Source organism: Bombus bifarius, unplaced genomic scaffold, assembly GCF_011952205.1.
Source record: "Bombus bifarius isolate JDL3187 unplaced genomic scaffold, Bbif_JDL3187 scf7180000007974, whole genome shotgun sequence".
NCBI classification, from domain to species: Eukaryota; Metazoa; Arthropoda; class Insecta; order Hymenoptera; family Apidae; genus Bombus; species Bombus bifarius.
In genome coordinates, this window is record NW_022884360.1 from 3037247 (window position 1) to 3056317 (window position 19071).

Below are 19071 nucleotides of genomic sequence, written 5' to 3' on the forward strand. Positions count from 1 at the left end.
AATATTTAAGAAAGTTTTAATTACACGTTTATTATAGACGAAAATTAAGTGATCTTTTAAGTTTTCTGATCCGAATTTATATACAGTGAACAAAATCCCTAAGTAACAATATTGTTTTAGGTAAAAAACATTAAACATAATTAAAAGATGATTGTGAAATGATTAAAGAACAATAAGAAATAAAAAAGCAATATTAAGAATTAAAAAGATTGTTTTATTTTTATTATAAACTAAATGTAATATTTTAACATATAGCAGTGTAATAAAATTTACAGTTTATTAAATTAGAGAAAAACAAAAGTTATAATGTTAGTAACTGTGATGTTAGTAACTAGTATCTATCTACTAGTATTATTTTTATATTTTATAATTTCAAATATTCGATTTTTTATATTATAGATTACTTTTTGTTCAATATAAAATGTAAGATTACATAGGAATGATTTAAAGTATGTGGTACGCACACACTCCGCAGGTAAGAATGGCGCTTTTGTCAAGTGAGCTGCCACGTAATGTTGTGTGTCGCGTCAACGAGGTATCGGGTACGTCTCTTCGGTAATTAACGGCGACTTATGCTGTAAAAAGTGCAATGCACGTCTCTTAGTGCAGTGAGATTTAAATTTTTCTCTATATTCGTTGTGGTAACCTCGTCAAAAAGGTAAGAAACATTCTCTATGCCATAAAAACTGAAAAAGCTTAAACTTCATAGTATTTCAACTTCAATATAGCGTTTTAACCTCTTGATCTCCTTGGATTCTTAATCTTTAAAAATTAATTAATTAAATTAATCTTTGAACATTAATATTGAGATACCAGTTATCTATATCTTGTATTAAAAAATGTATGTCGCAAATTTAGTTTCTTAGATGGTACAAAATTCTGTGGTAATTAATAAACTGTATTACATTTCTACATATAAATTCGATTAAGTTATTATATATTACAGATATTTTTGAAGTACTGTTTTTGATCAAATAAATATGAAAAATGTTTAACATTTTTATGCATATACTTTGTATATAATGTAAAGTTTATATCTGAAATTATAATTGAAAGAAAGTATTTAATCTTCTTTTTCAGTATTAAAGTTAGTCACCAAATCCAATGAGTATGCCACCAGATTCAATGAAACGATACTCAGAATCGCACCCTGATCAAATGAACCACCTAAATAATCAAATGAATATGATGCCACCACCGCAGCACGGCTATAACAAATTATTAGTAAGTAATAAAAAAGATATCTTTCAATAATTTTACATTTGATTAAAAATTATATTGCAGATGCTTGTGTAAATTCAAATTTTTATAACTATAACTAAACCTAAATTGAAATTTATTTTGTTCTTTTAATATTGTAACAAGTACTTTGTTATTGATATTTTGTACATTCATGTACATTATATGCACTTTGTATATATTTATGCATTTGGATATTTTAGTAATGCGTTAACATCCATAGTTCAAAAATAATATATGAGGTACAAACTTGTTAAACATTTTGTAATTAAAAGATGAGTATTATTGTGACAATAATAATTAAAATGACAAATGTAACATGGATTTATTAATTTTTAATTCACGTTTAGTATACAAAAGTAAATTACAGCGTAATTATGCTATAGCCTATATTTATTTTATATTAAATGATTTAAGGTGTGTGCATAACTGTAAGTAATTAAATAATTTAAATAACACGGGGAGGTTAGGTTCATTCAGATACATATATATATTATTTTTGTAGATTTTAGGTTAGGTTAATACATCACTCGTTTTCAAAGTAAAAAATGAATAGGAATATTATAGAAATTTTTATTGTATTATCTTTGAAAATATGTAAAGTTGAGATTATAAGATAATTTAAACGTCAAATATATTGGTAATAATTTTAAAGTATAGATTTTAATACAATACAAAATAAAACTATTTGGCAGTACAACACATTGCATGATACAAAAATTAAACTCGTACATTACTATTAAAAAGTTAATTCAGACATGCGTCTTTCACGCAATATATACATTCTAAGACAAATTTTTTCTTTTTTTATTTGTCTTCATATACATAACACAAAGTATTTAAACATTTCCAAGACATGTTCGACTACGTAAACTTTGGGTGGCAACACTCTCTTTCACACGCCCTAATCTCGTTATTAACTTCTTTAAAGAATTTTTAATACTCGAAACTCGATCATTCACAATGAAAAATCATACTAAATGTGTTTCTTTTAACATCTTGTATATATACTAAGAGATGTTAAAGTGGGAACGAACATTGTCATTATTCTGTACCCTTTTAAAATTTGTTCGCTCTTTTTAAACGTAAATCGAACATAAGAAACATAGATATGTATATGCACACATCTGCCCCATAATCATGGTAAAATCGGTAAGAGGATTTCTATGTAAAAAAATGTCAAAAATATAAACAAAATTTTTCAAACGCTACTTCGTTTTTATTAAAATCGAGTTATATGTGTATGGTTAGCGATCACTCCACAGAGCGAAAATGGCGCTTCTGTCAAGTAAGCTGCCACGTAATGTTGTGTTGTGTGTCGCGTCGACGACGTACTGTCGGTTCGACAATTAACGGTGAATTACACTGTAAAAGTGCAATGCACATCTCATGTGGCAGTGAGGTCTAAATTTTTCTTCATATTCGCCGTAGTAAAGTTGTCCAAAAGGTGAGAAATGTTCTCTATGCTAAAGAAACTGAAGAAAAGTTTAGGCTTCACGGCATCTTCACTTAGACATGACATTTTAACCTTTTGATTTCCCTGACCGCTTTCAATTGATTTAATTTCGGAAAATTGATATTAAGATATCAAATTCAAGTACGATATAAATTTAGTTTTTCAGTTAGTAAAAGATGTAATTGTTAAGGAACATTACAATTAAATTTTATTAAATGTTATTACATTTTAAAGATGTTATTTGAATATTATTTTTAGTAAAATAAGAAAATATAAGAAATGTTTAACATTTTTATTTGTTTTCCATACCTTAAGATTATATATTCTTTTATTTCTAGTTTTATTTTTAGTGTCTTTTTATCTTTAAGATTTGTTTTGTAATTTCTTAAATCTTGTATTTTTATTGAAACAAGTTTCTGCGTGTTAGTAGCCTTTCCTGTAAAGTATAAAGTTTGTATCTGAAATTAGAATTAATAAAAATCATTTCTTTCAGTATCCAAGTCAGTCACCAAATCCAATGAGTATGCCACCTGATTCAATGAATAAACGATATTCAGAACCATATCCTGATCAAATGAATCACGTAAATAGTCAAATGAACGCGATGCCTCTTCCACAGCATGGCTACAATAAAGTATGGGTAAGTAAATACAAGAGCTTTTAAGTAATTTTGTCATTTTATATGTATATTATAAAAATTAGACATTAAGTATAAAATGCAAAATCTTTTAATTGATAAAAAATGATTCTTCCTGTTCTTGTTCAACATTTCATTAATTTTGGCTCGTGTAATAATAGACTTTTTAAATAATTATAATAAATTATTATTATTTACTTATTTATTATACATAGTATCGACTTAGGGCTTTATATCTTGTATCTTGTACTATTGACTCATACTTCCACACTTTTTGTTCATCTTTTCTCATCTTCATTTTTATTTATATATATACATTCTATATATTTTACCTATGGACTATTCTAAGATTTCTACATTTACATATTGTTTTCCTTAATTCCCTCCTTTGTTCTTTCTCTCTCCCTTATGCCTTTTCCCTCCCTTGCCTTCTCTATTCTCTTCAATATTTCTATTCCCTGTCCCATTTCTCCTAATATCATTTTCAGGTCTTCTTCAAATTTTGGTCTTCCTCACGCACTTGTAACACGTATCTCATTGTCTTCTTCCACTTCCTACAGATTCTGTATTTTTTTCTTCATTCTCTTTCCAATAATCTTTAGTTTTAGTTTTGTTTCCACATCTGTATTTTACTAGCAATCTTATATCTTTGTTTTTCATCCTTGTTACCAAGTATCTGCAACTGCGTTTCTCCATTATTTCTAATAAATTATTATTTAATGACAGATTTGAAATATAACTATACAAAAAAATTATTAAATTACTGAAAGTACTGATTTGATTTGTACGTTTTTATAATTTAAAAACTGACATCAAACAAAATTATTTTTATGTATACTATTTACAACGATAATTAATATACAGTTTGTGTCTATTTTTCTTTTAGTATCCAAATCAACCACCAAATCCAATGAGTAGTATGCCACCAGATCCAATGAATAAGCGATACTCAGAAACATATCCTGATCAAATGAATCACTTAAATAGTCAAATGAATATGATGACTGTCACGCAACATGGCTACAATAAATTTTGGGTAAGTAATACAAGAAAGAATGATTAAATAGTTCTATATTTTATCACTAATTATATATAATGGCTATTCGTTCTAATCATGTAATAATGTTTGTCAGATAGTTATTAGTATTATCTGTTATTTTGAAGCAATTTAGCAATAATTGTATTCTTTTTACTTATTATTGCCTTTTTTTCAGGGAATGGAAACTGTTGATCTTTTGCAATGTAGGAATGTCCTCCCAACAGAGAAAGTAGAACCACCAAAAATTAAACTTCACCAAGAGTTTTTAGACAGTGTTAATTGTAGTCCCGAGTAAGTACTTTCTACAATGATTTATTAGGCAGATTGAGTTGTTAAATATAAGTAATATTTCCATTATTGTTATTTATTTAATTTATTACTCAATTAATGAACAGTTAGTTAATTTATTATGACCCAGTGAGATTAGTTAATTTTCTAATTTTACTTTTTAACGATTTTGTCCCTTTTTCAGCATTTTCCGCTGCACACTCACGAAGATTCCCGAGTCAAATACTTTACTGCAGAAATCTAGGTTGCCTTTAGGAGTTTTAATACATCCCTTCAGAGATTTAAATGTAAGTAAAACATTTTGTTGTTTAATTTGAACATATAGTGTATAAATTTATTAGTAACGAAGCATTGTTGTACCTCCAGCATTTACCAGTGATACAATGCAGTACAATAGTTAGATGTCGTGCTTGCAGAACATATATTAATCCATTTGTATACTTCAATGACTCAAAAAGATGGAAGTGTAATCTTTGTTATAGAGTAAACGAATGTAAGCATAAATTTGTGTATTTTAAGTTATTTTTATTCAATTGTTATATTTTAATATTTTGTTCACTTTGTTATTGTGTTAAAATATTAAATTTTACATGTTCCGAAATTTATACGAATATTATTTTTATAGTACCAGACGAATTTCAGTTCGATCCCGTAACAAAATCATACGGAGATCCATCAAGAAGACCAGAAGTAAAAACTAGTACGATTGAGTTTATTGCACCTAGTGAATACATGGTAAAAAATTTGAAAAATTAATATATAATTCATTCATAATTATATCGTTCAATCAAATATTCAAATATTTGTTTGTTGATATTTTTATAAAAATGATTTATATAAAAAAATTTTTCTTTTAACATATATTTCATAATGATAGAAATTGCATAATTATTATTGAATTATTCTTAAAATCAAAGTTAAAATTAAAAGTTGGAAGTAATGTGAAATGTGGAAAAGTAAATAATTAAAACAATACATATGTTTAAGCTACGTCCACCACAGCCAGCTGTATATCTGTTTGTTTTGGACGTTTCGAGACTGGCAGTTGAGAGCGGTTACTTGACCATAGTGTGCAACGTAATTTCAGAAGAATTATCAAGGCTGCCTGGCGATAGTAGGACACAAATTGGATTTTTAGCAGTAGATTCTGCAATACACTTCTTTGGCATACCTGACAATGTATCACAACCTCAGGAAATGATCATGCTTGACATTGATGGTAAAATCATACTCATTTTACTTTTTAAACTTATTTTACATATTGAGTTTGAAGTATATATTTAACTGTTATATTTAACTACTAACATATGTGTCTAATTGTAAGAAATCTTTATGCAGATGTGTTTCTTCCATGTCCGGAAAATTTAATTGTCAATTTAAAAGAACGAGAAGAATTAGTAAGAGATTTATTGGCTCAATTGCCCACAAAATTTCAAGGAACTCATGATACAAATAATGCTTTGGGTGCGGCGTTACAAGCTGCGTATAAACTTATGGTACGCGAAAAGTATATTTATCCATTCAGAGAATAATTAAGTAGTTTGAATTATTTAATTTAAACAGATTTTGTGAAAGAGTATGTTAGATTATCTTAAAGAATCTTTACAATAAGATCTAATATTAAAGATAAACCAATAACAATAAATGTATTACTAAGTAGAAGACAAAGAATATATAAAAAATAAGTGGAATTTTTTAGCTCAGTCGCCAAAATCTTATTTTTTCCTATTTTAGTCACCAACTGGTGGACGTGTGACTGTCTTCCAAACTTGCTTGCCAAATATAGGTCCAGGATTATTGCAAGCAAGAGAGGACCCAAATAGTAGAGGAAGTAAAGATGTACCACATTTAAATCCAGTTACAGATTTTTATAAAAGGTTGGCGCTAGATTGCAGCGGACAGCAAATTGCAGTCGATCTATTCCTATTAAACTGTCAATACTGTGACCTAGCTACTCTTTGTATGTATTAATTTATTCTCTGTATTGTTTACCAATTAGTGATATTTCAATGTATTATTAATGCAAAACTATTGGAGATATATCAAGATTTTTATCATTTATGCATAGAAATTTTTTCTTCTCTTATAAATTTTAAGTATTTAATAAATTTATTAACGTCCGTATAACTAAAAAGATGGTTAAAGTTAACTGTACTAAAAAATAGAAACAATAAAAGTTAAACAAATACAAATTTTATTTTATAGCGGGTATGTGCAAATTCTCTGGAGGTTGTATATACCATCTTCCTCTATTCCGGGGTTCGAAACCACAACACGCGGAAACTCTCGATAGAATACTGAGACGTTATATTACCAGAAAGATCGGTTTTGAAGCAGTGATGAGAATACGATGTACACGAGGACTGAGCATTCATACTTTCCATGGAAATTTCTTTGTAAGGTCAACTGACCTGCTTAGTTTGCCTAACGTCAATCCGGATGCTGGTTTTGGAATGCAAATCTCTATAGAAGAGAATCTTTCAGATGTGCAAAACGTCTGTTTCCAGGCAGCTTTACTTTATACCTCAAGTAAAGGTAGATATATTTTTGTATTATTATTTATGACAAAAGATTATGAAAATATTAAGAAATATCACGTATAGTATTTATATTATTTATCATTACTTTCATGCAACAAAAACTATTTTGTTTATTTCGACTATCTTACATAAAAATAACTACAATGTTGTGAGGTCCTGTGTTATTTACAATATTCTATTTAATTCTTGAGAATATATATTAAAATGTTATATATTAAAACACTCCTATGATAGAACTAGAAATGACAAAATTTAAAAAATGTATTTTAGGTGAAAGAAGAATTAGGGTACACACATTATGCCTACCGGTAGTATCTACCTTATCGGATGTTCTGCATTCCGCTGATCAACAATGCATAGTGGGCCTACTTTCTAAAATGGGTAAGATTTCTTTCTTGGTAATATACAGTTTTTTATATAGTATTTATAGTACTTCGTTAAATAGCACAGATATTAAAAACTTGATTGTTTATTGATTGAAATTTGTTTTACTACATTTTATGGCAAGAAAGTATATAAATATGTCGGAGATGAAAGGACATCGGAGCCTTCCCTTTGGAACTTCGGGAAAATCCCTTAACACCGTAATCTAGATTCTATCATAGGCGTAATTGAACAATTGTCATTCGATCCGATTGTATTTGTTCGAGATTTGTGATAATGAGCTTGGGCTCGAGGCGACAACCAGTCGCCGAACGTAGCCGCGGTCACGGGATGAAAGCTTTGTCTGGCAGAGGCATGGAGTAATTCTATAGCTCTCCTTAAAAAGGAAATAGTTGTAACACCCGACAGTAAATATTCCAACGGTCTCTGTCCCGTAGCTTGCCACTTACAGACCCTATTCTTCAAATAAGATGATTGCCAGATGTCGATGCATTTCCACAGTACACGTGCAGCTTTCCCTCGAGGGCGGCTAGCCTTTTCTAGCCACCAACATGGAAATTGACCAATTAACAGCAACGTCAATTTCCTTCATTTTCTGAACAAAGGCTACCCTCGACGAATCCGATGATCTCGTGTCCTTAAACACGCCCCATCATAGTTTTCCTCTGCAGCATCATCGCGACGGAAATTTATTCTCTCGTGAGTCGTATTAGCGAGTTACTTAGCGTCTGTACGCTCGGTGGATATTCCACGTTTTAATAAAGAGTTAGTTTAGTTATACTTCCACCGTAGCCAAGCAAGTCGAGTACGATTTGGGCTTTGGAAGAAAGCGCATCCTGTTATCCCGTTGACCACGGATTCGTTATTGAACCTAGGATCATTGTCATTAGCTTTCCGAGTATCTAAGTACCACGGTTACTTGTCAAGTCCTGTAATAATTGTATTTGCACTAGTCAATGTCTTCTCTATTTCATAACGACAATGTGTAATCCAAATAAACATTCGTTTCACGCCCCTAACCCTAATTCTAATGTAAACCCGACAAATATATACAAAAAATGAGTATACTTTCAAGAATGTTACAATCTCTTTTATTGTTTATATTTTTATACTATTATACATGTACTCATAATTTTTTGACATATTCTTTGTATAGTATTTTTATTATTTATGCTTTTATAGCTGTAGACAGATCTCAACAGTCCTCTTTATCTGATGCAAGGGACGCTCTGATAAATGTTGCCATAGATGTTTTATCAGCCTACAAATTGTCTCAATCAGTGGCCTCTGGTGGACTTCTTGCTCCAGCAAGCTTAAAACTACTGCCTCTTCATATTATTGCTCTGCTCAAATGTGTACGCGTTATCTAAAGACTCATATTTTTTATATGATAACATAAGTATATGTTTTATATACATCATATATATAGTCTTAATAATGGTGGTACTGCAAAGTATTTTTCACTAATATCTTTTACATATCGTACAAAACAATTTAACAATTCATGTCTTATAATATTCATTTTGATAATGTATAATAACCATGTGATATTTTATTTTCCATTTCTTTATAATTAAAAAGTAATAATTTTTTAGGTTGCCTTCAGGTCAGGAACAAACACGAGACTTGATGACCGGGTGTTCGCAATGTGCCAGTTGAAAACTCTACCACTGTTTCAATTAATTCAAATGATTTATCCAGATTTGTATCCTGTTCACGCACTTGAAGATCGAAATGCGAAAGATATCGATGGGAAATTATGCCCACAACCACCTAGACTGCATCTTTCTGCAGAAAAACTTGATTCTCGGGGTGCTTTCTTAATGGACATTGGTGATCGAATATTTATCTTAATCGGCAAAAATATTCATCCTTCGTTTTGTTGTAATGTTCTTGGAGTCTCTGCTTTTCCCTCGATACCAGAAGAACTTGTAAGTTCATACTTACATAATTGATCAGTAATTTAATATTTAGTTTAGACAAAACTTAGCTTTTATATATTACATCTCCTTCTTAATATTATGTTATTATTTAATATAGGAAATAAAAGAAAAATATTTTTGTTTTCAGTATGAGTTACCAGAGATTGAGACACCCGAAAGCGAAAGGTTACGAAATTTTATATTTAGTTTGCAAGAGGAGAAACCTTATCCAGCTTCTATACAAATTATTCGGTAAGTTTCTTATTTTTCGTCTTAAAATATGTAACTCCATAGAATGTATGTATAAAATGTGTAATTTTTTATTTTCAGGGATGACAGTCACTTCAGGACGCTTTTTATTGAACGATTAGTTGAAGATCGTTTTGAGAATTCTTTGAGTTATTACGAATTCTTGCAACATCTTAAGACTCAAGTGAAATAATAATAGAGGAATTTATTTTGGAGTTAAATGAATACAGAAGAAGAAACAAACAAATCTTAACACACAGAAGTCATTGTTTATTACAGTGAAAGTGTTTAGCAATCGCGAACTGTGTTCAAAAAATACGAACCTCTTAAAAACGATTGTTTGATCGGTTAATTAGAATGAAACACCTAGAGATATAAAAAACCATATATATATATGTATATACATACATGTGTATATACATATATATAATATATACACATATTTATGTGCATATGTCCATATATATGTATGTATATTGGTAATTATATACATGTATACATATATGTACGTATATGTTTGTAGGAATGAATGTTATTCTTGTTTTAAGAAATGTTAATGCATTTAAATATAATTCAATTGTAATTATTATTATTATTTTATTATTATTATGATAATTATTGTTATTCGTATTAGTTGCAGTATCTTTTTGCGTTCGTCGGTTAAATTAACTTCAACAAATTTTGTTTTTCTAGTGTTTTTTTGTCCTAAGAATTTTTATTTATTTGATTTTACAATATTTTAAAAGTCGTTTTGAGAATTCAAACTGTTCAAATTTTATAATTCTAAATTCTTTGCTTAGTTATTTTTTATTCACATATTTACTTATCTCCAATGAGATGCCAAATTTTGGAAACTTTCTGATTTAGTATTGAAGCCTATATATTTTGTGAAATTTGGTTTTTTAATGAATCGCGTCTTGTGCGACCTATATATTTTAAATGTAATATTTTCTTCATAATAATTAGCTAGTAAAATATTTCCTCTTTGGTCGGAATGATTTTGTAAATACCGTCATATTTTGGGCAGAAATTTTACAATAAATTACGAATTATGACTTATCATCTACGTAATATAAAGCAATATAATATACATATATTTCATAAGGTATGGTGTATCCAAAACAAGAAATTCATACGCTCAAAATAAGATGAGTTTTGGTTCTTTTAATCCAATTCTGTTACTTTTTTATCATGGTAGCGGTATACTTACATTATTTTAGTTCTATAACGAGGGTTGATTTCAAGTAAGGTAGTGTGTGTTGATAATTCTAATTTCTTTTTTTGTTTACTAACTCTTATCATTGAAGTGATTGAAATAGAAAAATTAAATTATTAGTCTACATATTATATACATGTGTGTATAAAAATTGTTTGCCTCTTGTAATGCAGAGCTACAATTATTATTACGACAGAAACGTAATTTCCATAATGACCATAAAAATATTTTTAATGTCATCTTATTTTTTATGCAAGAATTTTACATCTTTGGAATATACCACCCTTTATGAAGCAATATATTATGTACAGAATGTCTCACTAAATATCATATGACAGTACAGTTATTCTGTTCTTGATCTTACAAAAAATTACATATTGATGTTGATACAATTGTTATTCTAATTACTATGTAACATTCATATTTATTCCATAAAAAAATTTGCAAATAAGAATTAATTTTTGTATTGCTAAATCTTTCTAAGTTATTAACTTTTTACTAATATTCTAAATTAAAACAAATTTTCTGTGAAAACGATAGTTATATAATCGTTTTATTAACATATTTAATGTTCAGAGAAAAATAATGCACGAAAATTTTTAATTCGGGTGAAACATTACATTTCAGATTATTTAATTAAGGAAAAATAGCATTTCCTTATTCAATTACCATTATCGCGAGTCACGATACATAATGTAATATGTTAGTTATGTAACTGAATGATTTAGCAATTGCCAGCATATTTCTTTCACATATTATTGATAAGAGAATGTTGCACTTATATTTAATGAGATGTACTGTGAATGAATGTACGTACGTATGTATACATGCGTGTATGATGTACGTGTATATATGTATATGTATAGACTAATCTCGAATTAACGAAGCTAATGGCACCATTATTTACAAGGGAATAATTTTTTTTTACGAATTGTAGAAATGTACAAACAAATTTCCTGTGAATATACGTAACTCATAGAACATGATTTTAGAACAAAATGAATACATTCTATTAAATGAAAATGAAATGCAATTTCACATTACATACAAAGACTAGTTGTCAGTCATTCCTAAATACTTGATATTGCTTCAATTTTTATATATTACCTTAATATTTGTTTATTCCTTTAGAAAGGTAGAGATTTTGAGCATATCAAGATCATACACAAAAGTAATTATTTTACAAATCATAACAAATCAGTACAAATCATAAGATGACTATACAATGAAATTTTTGCAACCTATATTTCACCTATCTTAAGTGCAAAGGCCTTTTTTAAATAGTGGAAAATTATAAGAAATTCGAGATTTAAGAACCATAAGGCAACTATTTGTTCTAAAACTTTTATTAATGTTATAAATTATTATAATAATAACAAAATTAGATATATATGTAATTAATTTGCAAACTTTATTTAGTTTTATGTAATTAAATAAATTTTTATTGTACTTAATTTTGAAATGAAAGTAATTCCTCATTATATATACAGTATGGAGTAAATAACTGGGATCGCTTCGATTACTGCGTAAGTAATGATTTTAGTGAAACATGTTTCAGGTAAAAATTGAATGGTTTCAAGGAAGGCATAATTCAGCGTGATTAGTTTTTGTTTATAACAGGATGCATTGAGGATATATGCACATCAAATTTGTTTTCTTTCTAGCTCGTAATTCTGTATAAAAAAAAAGCCAATTTATATAAAAAAACCATTAGTTTAGGAGATATTTTAACTTTAATTATTCGAAGTGGCATAACAATAGATGTAATTTAAATCTCCCTCTATCAACTCTATCCATAAAATGCAACTCATGTTCTATGAAATGGTATCAACGTAAGTATCTTTGCAGAAAGTACAGAGATCGGTAAATTATGTAATGATACTTATCGTTGGATATACGTATATTGTATGTATATGGATGAATATATCTCACTTAGTTAATTCGAGATGAGTCTAGGAAAACAGGAGATTTCTAAATTCCGTTTCTCCTATCACCAATGCTGCCAAAAGAAGAAAATAATCCAAACAACTTTCGTAGATTCAGACGAATCATAAATCAATGAGATGAAAATAGGGGTGGAAGGATGATCTAACTCGTTCGAGAATATAAACTGTGCTGTGAAAGGTGCAAGAAATAAAACTCTCAATACTGTAGCATTGTTTTTAATGACTGACCTAATGAGTTAATATATGCAATTAATTGAACAAAACATTTTTAGTTTACCATAAAGTAATATATTTGTTTGACATATTAGATATATAAAAAAAGATATTATAGGAGATATTAAAAGAAGTATGTATGTAACAGTTTTTCTCATACATTATGTTTATTTCTTAGTGAATAAATAGCGATTAGTAATGATAAATTCTGAATGAGATAAATCAATAATTAATTCCATTTTAAACGTATATGATAAAAAAGCCAGAAACCTCTTAATTTTGCTTTAATTATCAAAATGCATATTATAACTGATTTTTAAACATTTTACCATTGATTCAATTAGCTTGACAAAACCAGTATCTTTTGACTTCTCTAATCCTCTTAGAACCCTATTTTTCATTACAGCAACAAATTCTTTGTTACTCAATTGGCCGTCCACTAGAAATAAACAAAAAATATTATTACTTCAAAATTAATCAATCTTATAATGTACAGAATGTTTTGTACCTTATATTAAGGAGATTGTTAGTATCTACGTAGAAATATCATAACATACATTACCTCTTACTAAATAGAAACTTTTACATAATATGTCTAACAATATAAAGCTAAATTTGTTATATATTAAAATATAAAGACTTATATGATTCATAAAATTTTAATAACAGTATGTCATATAAATAATAAATATCAAACATTAAATTATTTAATATTATAATCAACTAACTGTTTTCATCAAAAATAATGTAAACCACTTGTATTACATGGTCACTCAGATCAACATGAGCCACTGTTTTTGCTACATGTTTTAGGGTAGCTGTAAAAGATATAAAGTTATAAGTTATAAAGTTAAAGAGATTTAATTTAAAAAATAGAACGAATAGAATTTAATTTATGACAAAAATATTATTTTTAAATATTATGAAAGACCTGGATCAATTGATGCTCCAGCAATATGATAAAATGTCAGTGCTGTATCCACATCATTGATATTATTTAAAAAATGAAAAAACTTCAGATATTCGTTTTTGTCTATTCCCTTTGGATTATCCTTAAAGCTGAAAAAATAAAATACATTATTGAAATATTTCACTTTTTATGTAGAAATTATATTTACATTAATTATAAATATATATATATGTGTGTGTGTGTATACCGCTTTTTTACAGTTTTCCTAATCTTCGCTTTTTTTGTGGCAGGATATCCAGCATATGCAAGCAATAATTCTGTGAAATCTACTTCAGTTATTCGACCGTTTTCATCAGGATTTCTTCGCTCAAACTATAACAATTTATGCCTTTTCAAAATAAAATAATGTATACTGAAATATTGCAAAACTGACCTCTAAACTAAGTATTTCTGTTTGCAATTGCTGTTGAAACTCTAAAAATTTCTCAATAGTCAACTTCCCTTTCATGTTTTGACCGAAGAAATATGTAGTTAATGCTGAATTAACACCCTGAAAATTGTAAATATATTGGTTATATGATAGAAAATTATAATTGAAGTAAATATTATCGTCTCCGATTTCTTTGTTCACATAGGATCATCCTATTGCCAATTGTACTATGATTACTGGAACATCTTATATAAATAAGTTTGTATTACCGGATTCTGTAACTTTCCTTGTAAGTTTTCATATTACTTTGTTCGTTTTGTATAATTACTAAAATCATTTTCAGGGAAGACATGAAAATGATTACAGTAACTTACACTAATATTACAGATATTCAAGACAATAATAAACTCTAGTACCTTAAACATATTACCAGTGGTAACGTGATCGCGATGTCGATTTCCGATACTGGTTTGTTGTCGAATTAAAGTAGCGACTTTTCCAAATTCCTCAGAATCAACGTCACCATCGCCATTAAAATCAAACATTCTGAAGGCGATTTCGAAATGTCTCCTAGAAGCTACAGAAACATTTCTTGATATAAAATATTTGATTAATTGATGTTCAAGTAAAAATATAAAATTAACAGCGATAACTTACTGGATAATACGGTGAGCAAGAATATATAATCAGAGAAACTAATTAAACCAGCACTTCCAAGTTTGTAAAAGATGCTATCTTCATCTAAAGCCAGTTCTAACTTTGTGTGAATATTCTATAAAAATATATACATACTCGTGATTATAATATTAAATACATTTTATTTTATTATATATATGTTAAGTATCAATTATCATTTACAATTAAAAATATTAAAATATTAAGTAACTAATAATGAAAAAATCGTAGAATTATCAGAATAATAAATATTGTACCACAATAAGCAATTGTAAGTGTAGAAGTTATATCTTACTTGAAACATAGTAACTAACATTTACTTTTCTTTGACGAATTTTTTCGAGCGAGAAACTGAATTTGAGCTTACCTTAGGATCGTAACGTTTATATTTGTCCAACCCAAGTCCTGAAAATAAATATATCATTAAAACACATTAGATTGAAAAATGGGGTCTGTAGATAAAAGAAGTCATTTATTACAATACAAATTACATAGAAAGATATATTGTTGCATGCATTTAATATATAGATATGCCTATATATAATGGCTGCAAAAGACATTTGTACATTATAGTATTTATTGTAGCATTTACATATTAATTAATAAGGTCCAAGTATATTAAATTTCGCATCATTTAGTAGTATGTACTTTGGAATAATTTGCAGAAAGCATCATAACAGAGTAAATGGGAAGGCTATTTATTGAATAGAAATGGAATGGAGCGTTCTACGGACATTTATATATATACAATAATTCGATTTTGTTGAAAAATTACCGTCCGGTTGTTTGATACCAGGCGTTATTGATCTTAAAAAGTCATCAGGTGTCATGAAGATTTCATGGATGTCGTTGTTCACCACTTGCAGAGTAGCAAAATAACGAAATACTTTGTCAGGAGTAGAATAGTGTCTTATACGATTTTCGTACTCTATTATCTGTGTAAGAAATAATTTTTCATATATTTAACAGGAATATAATGTGATAATATTATGAAGATAATAACATTTAGTTTGAAATATAGTTTAATCAATAATAAATTTCGATGAGGTCGTGTAAAATTCAATTCAATATAACATTAGCAACATTTTACTAATCTTTAATTAAGAAGATCACAGATAATTCAAAAAGAGTTTGGATTATATTATTTAATTTTGAGGTACTCTATTTTAATTTATATTGTGTGTTCTACATAATAAAAATTATCGATGGTATTTATTATTTATTTCATAAAATCTGATATACATGCACTTGATAAATTTTCCAAATTAATTTTTTCAGAAATGAAGCATCCAATGAAAAAATTGTATTTTACATTTTCGATTTATTTTTACACGTAGAACCTCATTTTCATTATTCTCTGTCTACTTCGAAATTATCCACGTTTAAGTATACATACTTGACAAATTTTCAAACCAGATTTTCTTAAAAACAAAGAGTCATATGAAAAATTTTTATTCTATATTCTCAACTTATTTCTCCACGTAGAATCGCCCCTTGTCAATTCTATCATGATTACTGGAAACTCTGTATAATATCAACTCTTTGATACTAATAATGTGCCAACTTTAAATATGCTACGTTCGCAATCGTTTGTGATATACTTTTGGCAGCAATTCACTGTATTTCTGTTATTGACAAAAATCCGTACCGACTAGCTTCAAATTCGCTTTCTTAAAAACAATTTCCAGTTTTGGAAAATTAAAATTGTTAGCGTATTATGAAAATGTTAGTAAATAAAGAAATGGTTAATTAAATCTGATTTGACATTAGTAAGAGTACAAAAATTATAGTCCGTATTATTATAGTGTTAAATTCATTCAACATAAAAGACAGGCTTTAATAAGATAAAATGAAAATAAATATAGATAATAGAGATAAGTTACAACAAAAGTAATAAAAAGATGTAAAAAGAAATTATTGTGAAAGATAAACTACAAATAAAATTATACCATCTGGTTGTCTCATGCCAGGAGTAATTGATCTGATGAAGTCATCTGGAGTCATATAAACTTCGCTACCTTCTACACTCGATATTTTTACGGTCGCGAAGTAACGAAAAATTTTGTCAGGCGTCGAATACGTTCTCAAACGATTTTCGTACTCTATAATCTGCAAATATGCGTTATTTGGAAATGATAATACATAACAAATATTTATAACTAAATCATAATAGCTAAAATGATGTAAAAAAGCAAATATAGACCTTGAATATACGATAGCTTTGTCATGATTAAAATAATTAAATTTTCTATTAAATCTCAAAGTACTATAATCTTACTTAATTATATATATAATACATTTGATAGTACAGTCGCCCCCCGTATAACCCGTATCTCTATAATGAGGAATGTATCCCTTGCGTTATATCGAAATCCATTGTATTTATAACGTTCTATATATTTTATACTATACCATACTATACTATATGTATATAAAACTTTTTATATAATTAACAATTTTGAAAATTTTTAATATCCAAAAATTTTGAAATTTTAACTATGCATTAATTATCCATTTTTTAAACAATTTCGGTTCAATAATAAACTATTTAGTTGGACGTAAATAATTATATAATTACTTTCCTTTACCTTTCGATCACGAAACCCAATTTTCTCCTTCTTCTTCTTTTTCTTTTTATCTTCTTGTATTTCATCCAATTGCTCATTTTTATCTTCGTCATTTGATTTTTCGTCAGTGACCATTTCAGCTGCATTAACCGTGGACAAATATTTTTGCCTTATCCTGAAATAGAATTTAATAAAAAATTTGTAAGGTATGTTATTTGCAATTTCTTTGAACCAATTTGCATTATCGAAGCCTACTCTTTGAAATTGTTGCTATAAAAGAAAATTTAAAAGATTTGCTCTTACCTTTTCCAGGCAATAAGGCTGGTGACAAAACAGGGGATGACGTATAAAAATCGATAGCTTTTCTTGATCTTCTCACTTTCGTTTGAAAAGTATGTAAAATTGTTTCGAACTGAGCATTTTTCAGAATTATTAGTGTTACCAATTATTAAAAGGTTATACGTTTTGTTAATATAGTTACACGAAGCGCTTTGTCTTATAATAAATCTAACCTTATTAGTAAACATGTTTTATACTTATTGAATAAATTTTGAATAATTATATATAGAGAAATATATTGAAAAATTTTATGTTGACAGTACTATTTTCCTTTCAAATAGAGATTGTACTAACAGAGTTTAATCTTTATGCACATAACCTTTAGTGATACTTCTTTATATAGATGTTTTTTCAGTTTTAACCTTTATATTTACTTTATATTATTCTGTTCGTATTCTCTCACTCTAAGAATGCCAAAATAAATTGTAGAACACAAGATAATTTAATGCGGAAGCTAACCTACTTATAACTGTTTAGATATATCAAACCTTCATACAACTGTACTATTTAAACTGTTCGCTGCAAAGCTGAAAGATTCGAAATTTGTAATTCACATTACGTACACAATGGCGCTGGAAACATATTTATGAAATGAACTTTAAAATGATCTTATATACATAAATTTTTTAAATATTTCTTATGGTGATGACAAATCTCGTAAAAAAAAAGCGAACTTAAAAATGGTCTTATAAATAAGTTTGAGTTTAAATTTGTTTGTTCGTTTATTATTCTTTCAGTATAAGACATATTATTTAATTTGAGAAAAATAGTTTGTTCAACTTTTATTTTTCTTTCAGTATGTTAGTATTACACCGAATCCTGAGAATCTCGAGAATTTTTTTATACAACAATAAATAATGCAAGATTCCATCTAGCTGTACCATTCGGTATATAGAATAATACATGAAATTTCGAAATAATTAAAATACCTGCCTATATTAAACAAAGAAACTAAAAATACATTTTTTAAATTTTCAGATGTAAAATATAATATATATTCATTTCGTGTTCTTCAGCAAAA

At 27.8% G+C, this 19071-nt stretch overlaps 2 protein-coding genes across 6 annotated transcripts; one reads left to right on the forward strand and one right to left on the reverse strand.

The window, feature by feature from the left end:
• The first annotated feature begins 503 nt into the window (after nt 1–503).
• LOC117216876 (protein transport protein Sec24B) lies at nt 504–10343 on the forward strand. 4 transcript variants are annotated; one of them, XM_033464001.1, is made up of 17 exons: nt 504–658; nt 1081–1224; nt 3189–3335; nt 4219–4368; nt 4547–4662; nt 4844–4946; nt 5026–5152; nt 5285–5394; nt 5647–5878; nt 5998–6155; nt 6394–6619; nt 6865–7194; nt 7470–7580; nt 8766–8938; nt 9179–9514; nt 9654–9757; nt 9836–9947. In XM_033464001.1, exons 2-17 carry the CDS (start codon nt 1105–1107, stop codon nt 9945–9947), a joined length of 2655 nt encoding a protein of 884 aa, XP_033319892.1. In that variant the 5' UTR covers nt 504–658; nt 1081–1104. The 4 variants fall into 4 exon arrangements, with proteins under 4 accessions (XP_033319892.1, XP_033319895.1, XP_033319893.1 ...); XM_033464004.1 differs by having other exon boundaries at nt 510–658; nt 1089–1224; XM_033464002.1 differs by lacking the exon at nt 504–658 and having other exon boundaries at nt 1105–1224; nt 9836–10343.
• A 2924-nt stretch (nt 10344–13267) lies between these two features.
• Nucleotides 13268–18585, reverse strand: LOC117216878 (calcium uptake protein 1 homolog, mitochondrial). Of its 2 annotated transcripts, none has more exons than XM_033464007.1 (11): nt 18015–18585; nt 17733–17886; nt 17094–17253; nt 15512–15549; nt 15127–15241; nt 14886–15046; nt 14473–14589; nt 14287–14411; nt 14061–14188; nt 13858–13947; nt 13268–13568 (listed from the first exon to the last, which is right to left on the reverse strand). In XM_033464007.1, exons 1-11 carry the CDS (start codon nt 18236–18238, stop codon nt 13414–13416), a joined length of 1467 nt encoding a protein of 488 aa, XP_033319898.1. In that variant the 5' UTR covers nt 18239–18585; the 3' UTR covers nt 13268–13413. The 2 variants fall into 2 exon arrangements, with proteins under 2 accessions (XP_033319898.1, XP_033319897.1); XM_033464006.1 differs by lacking the exon at nt 17094–17253 and adding an exon at nt 15920–16079 and having other exon boundaries at nt 18015–18584.
• Nucleotides 18586–19071: the final 486 nt, after the last annotated feature.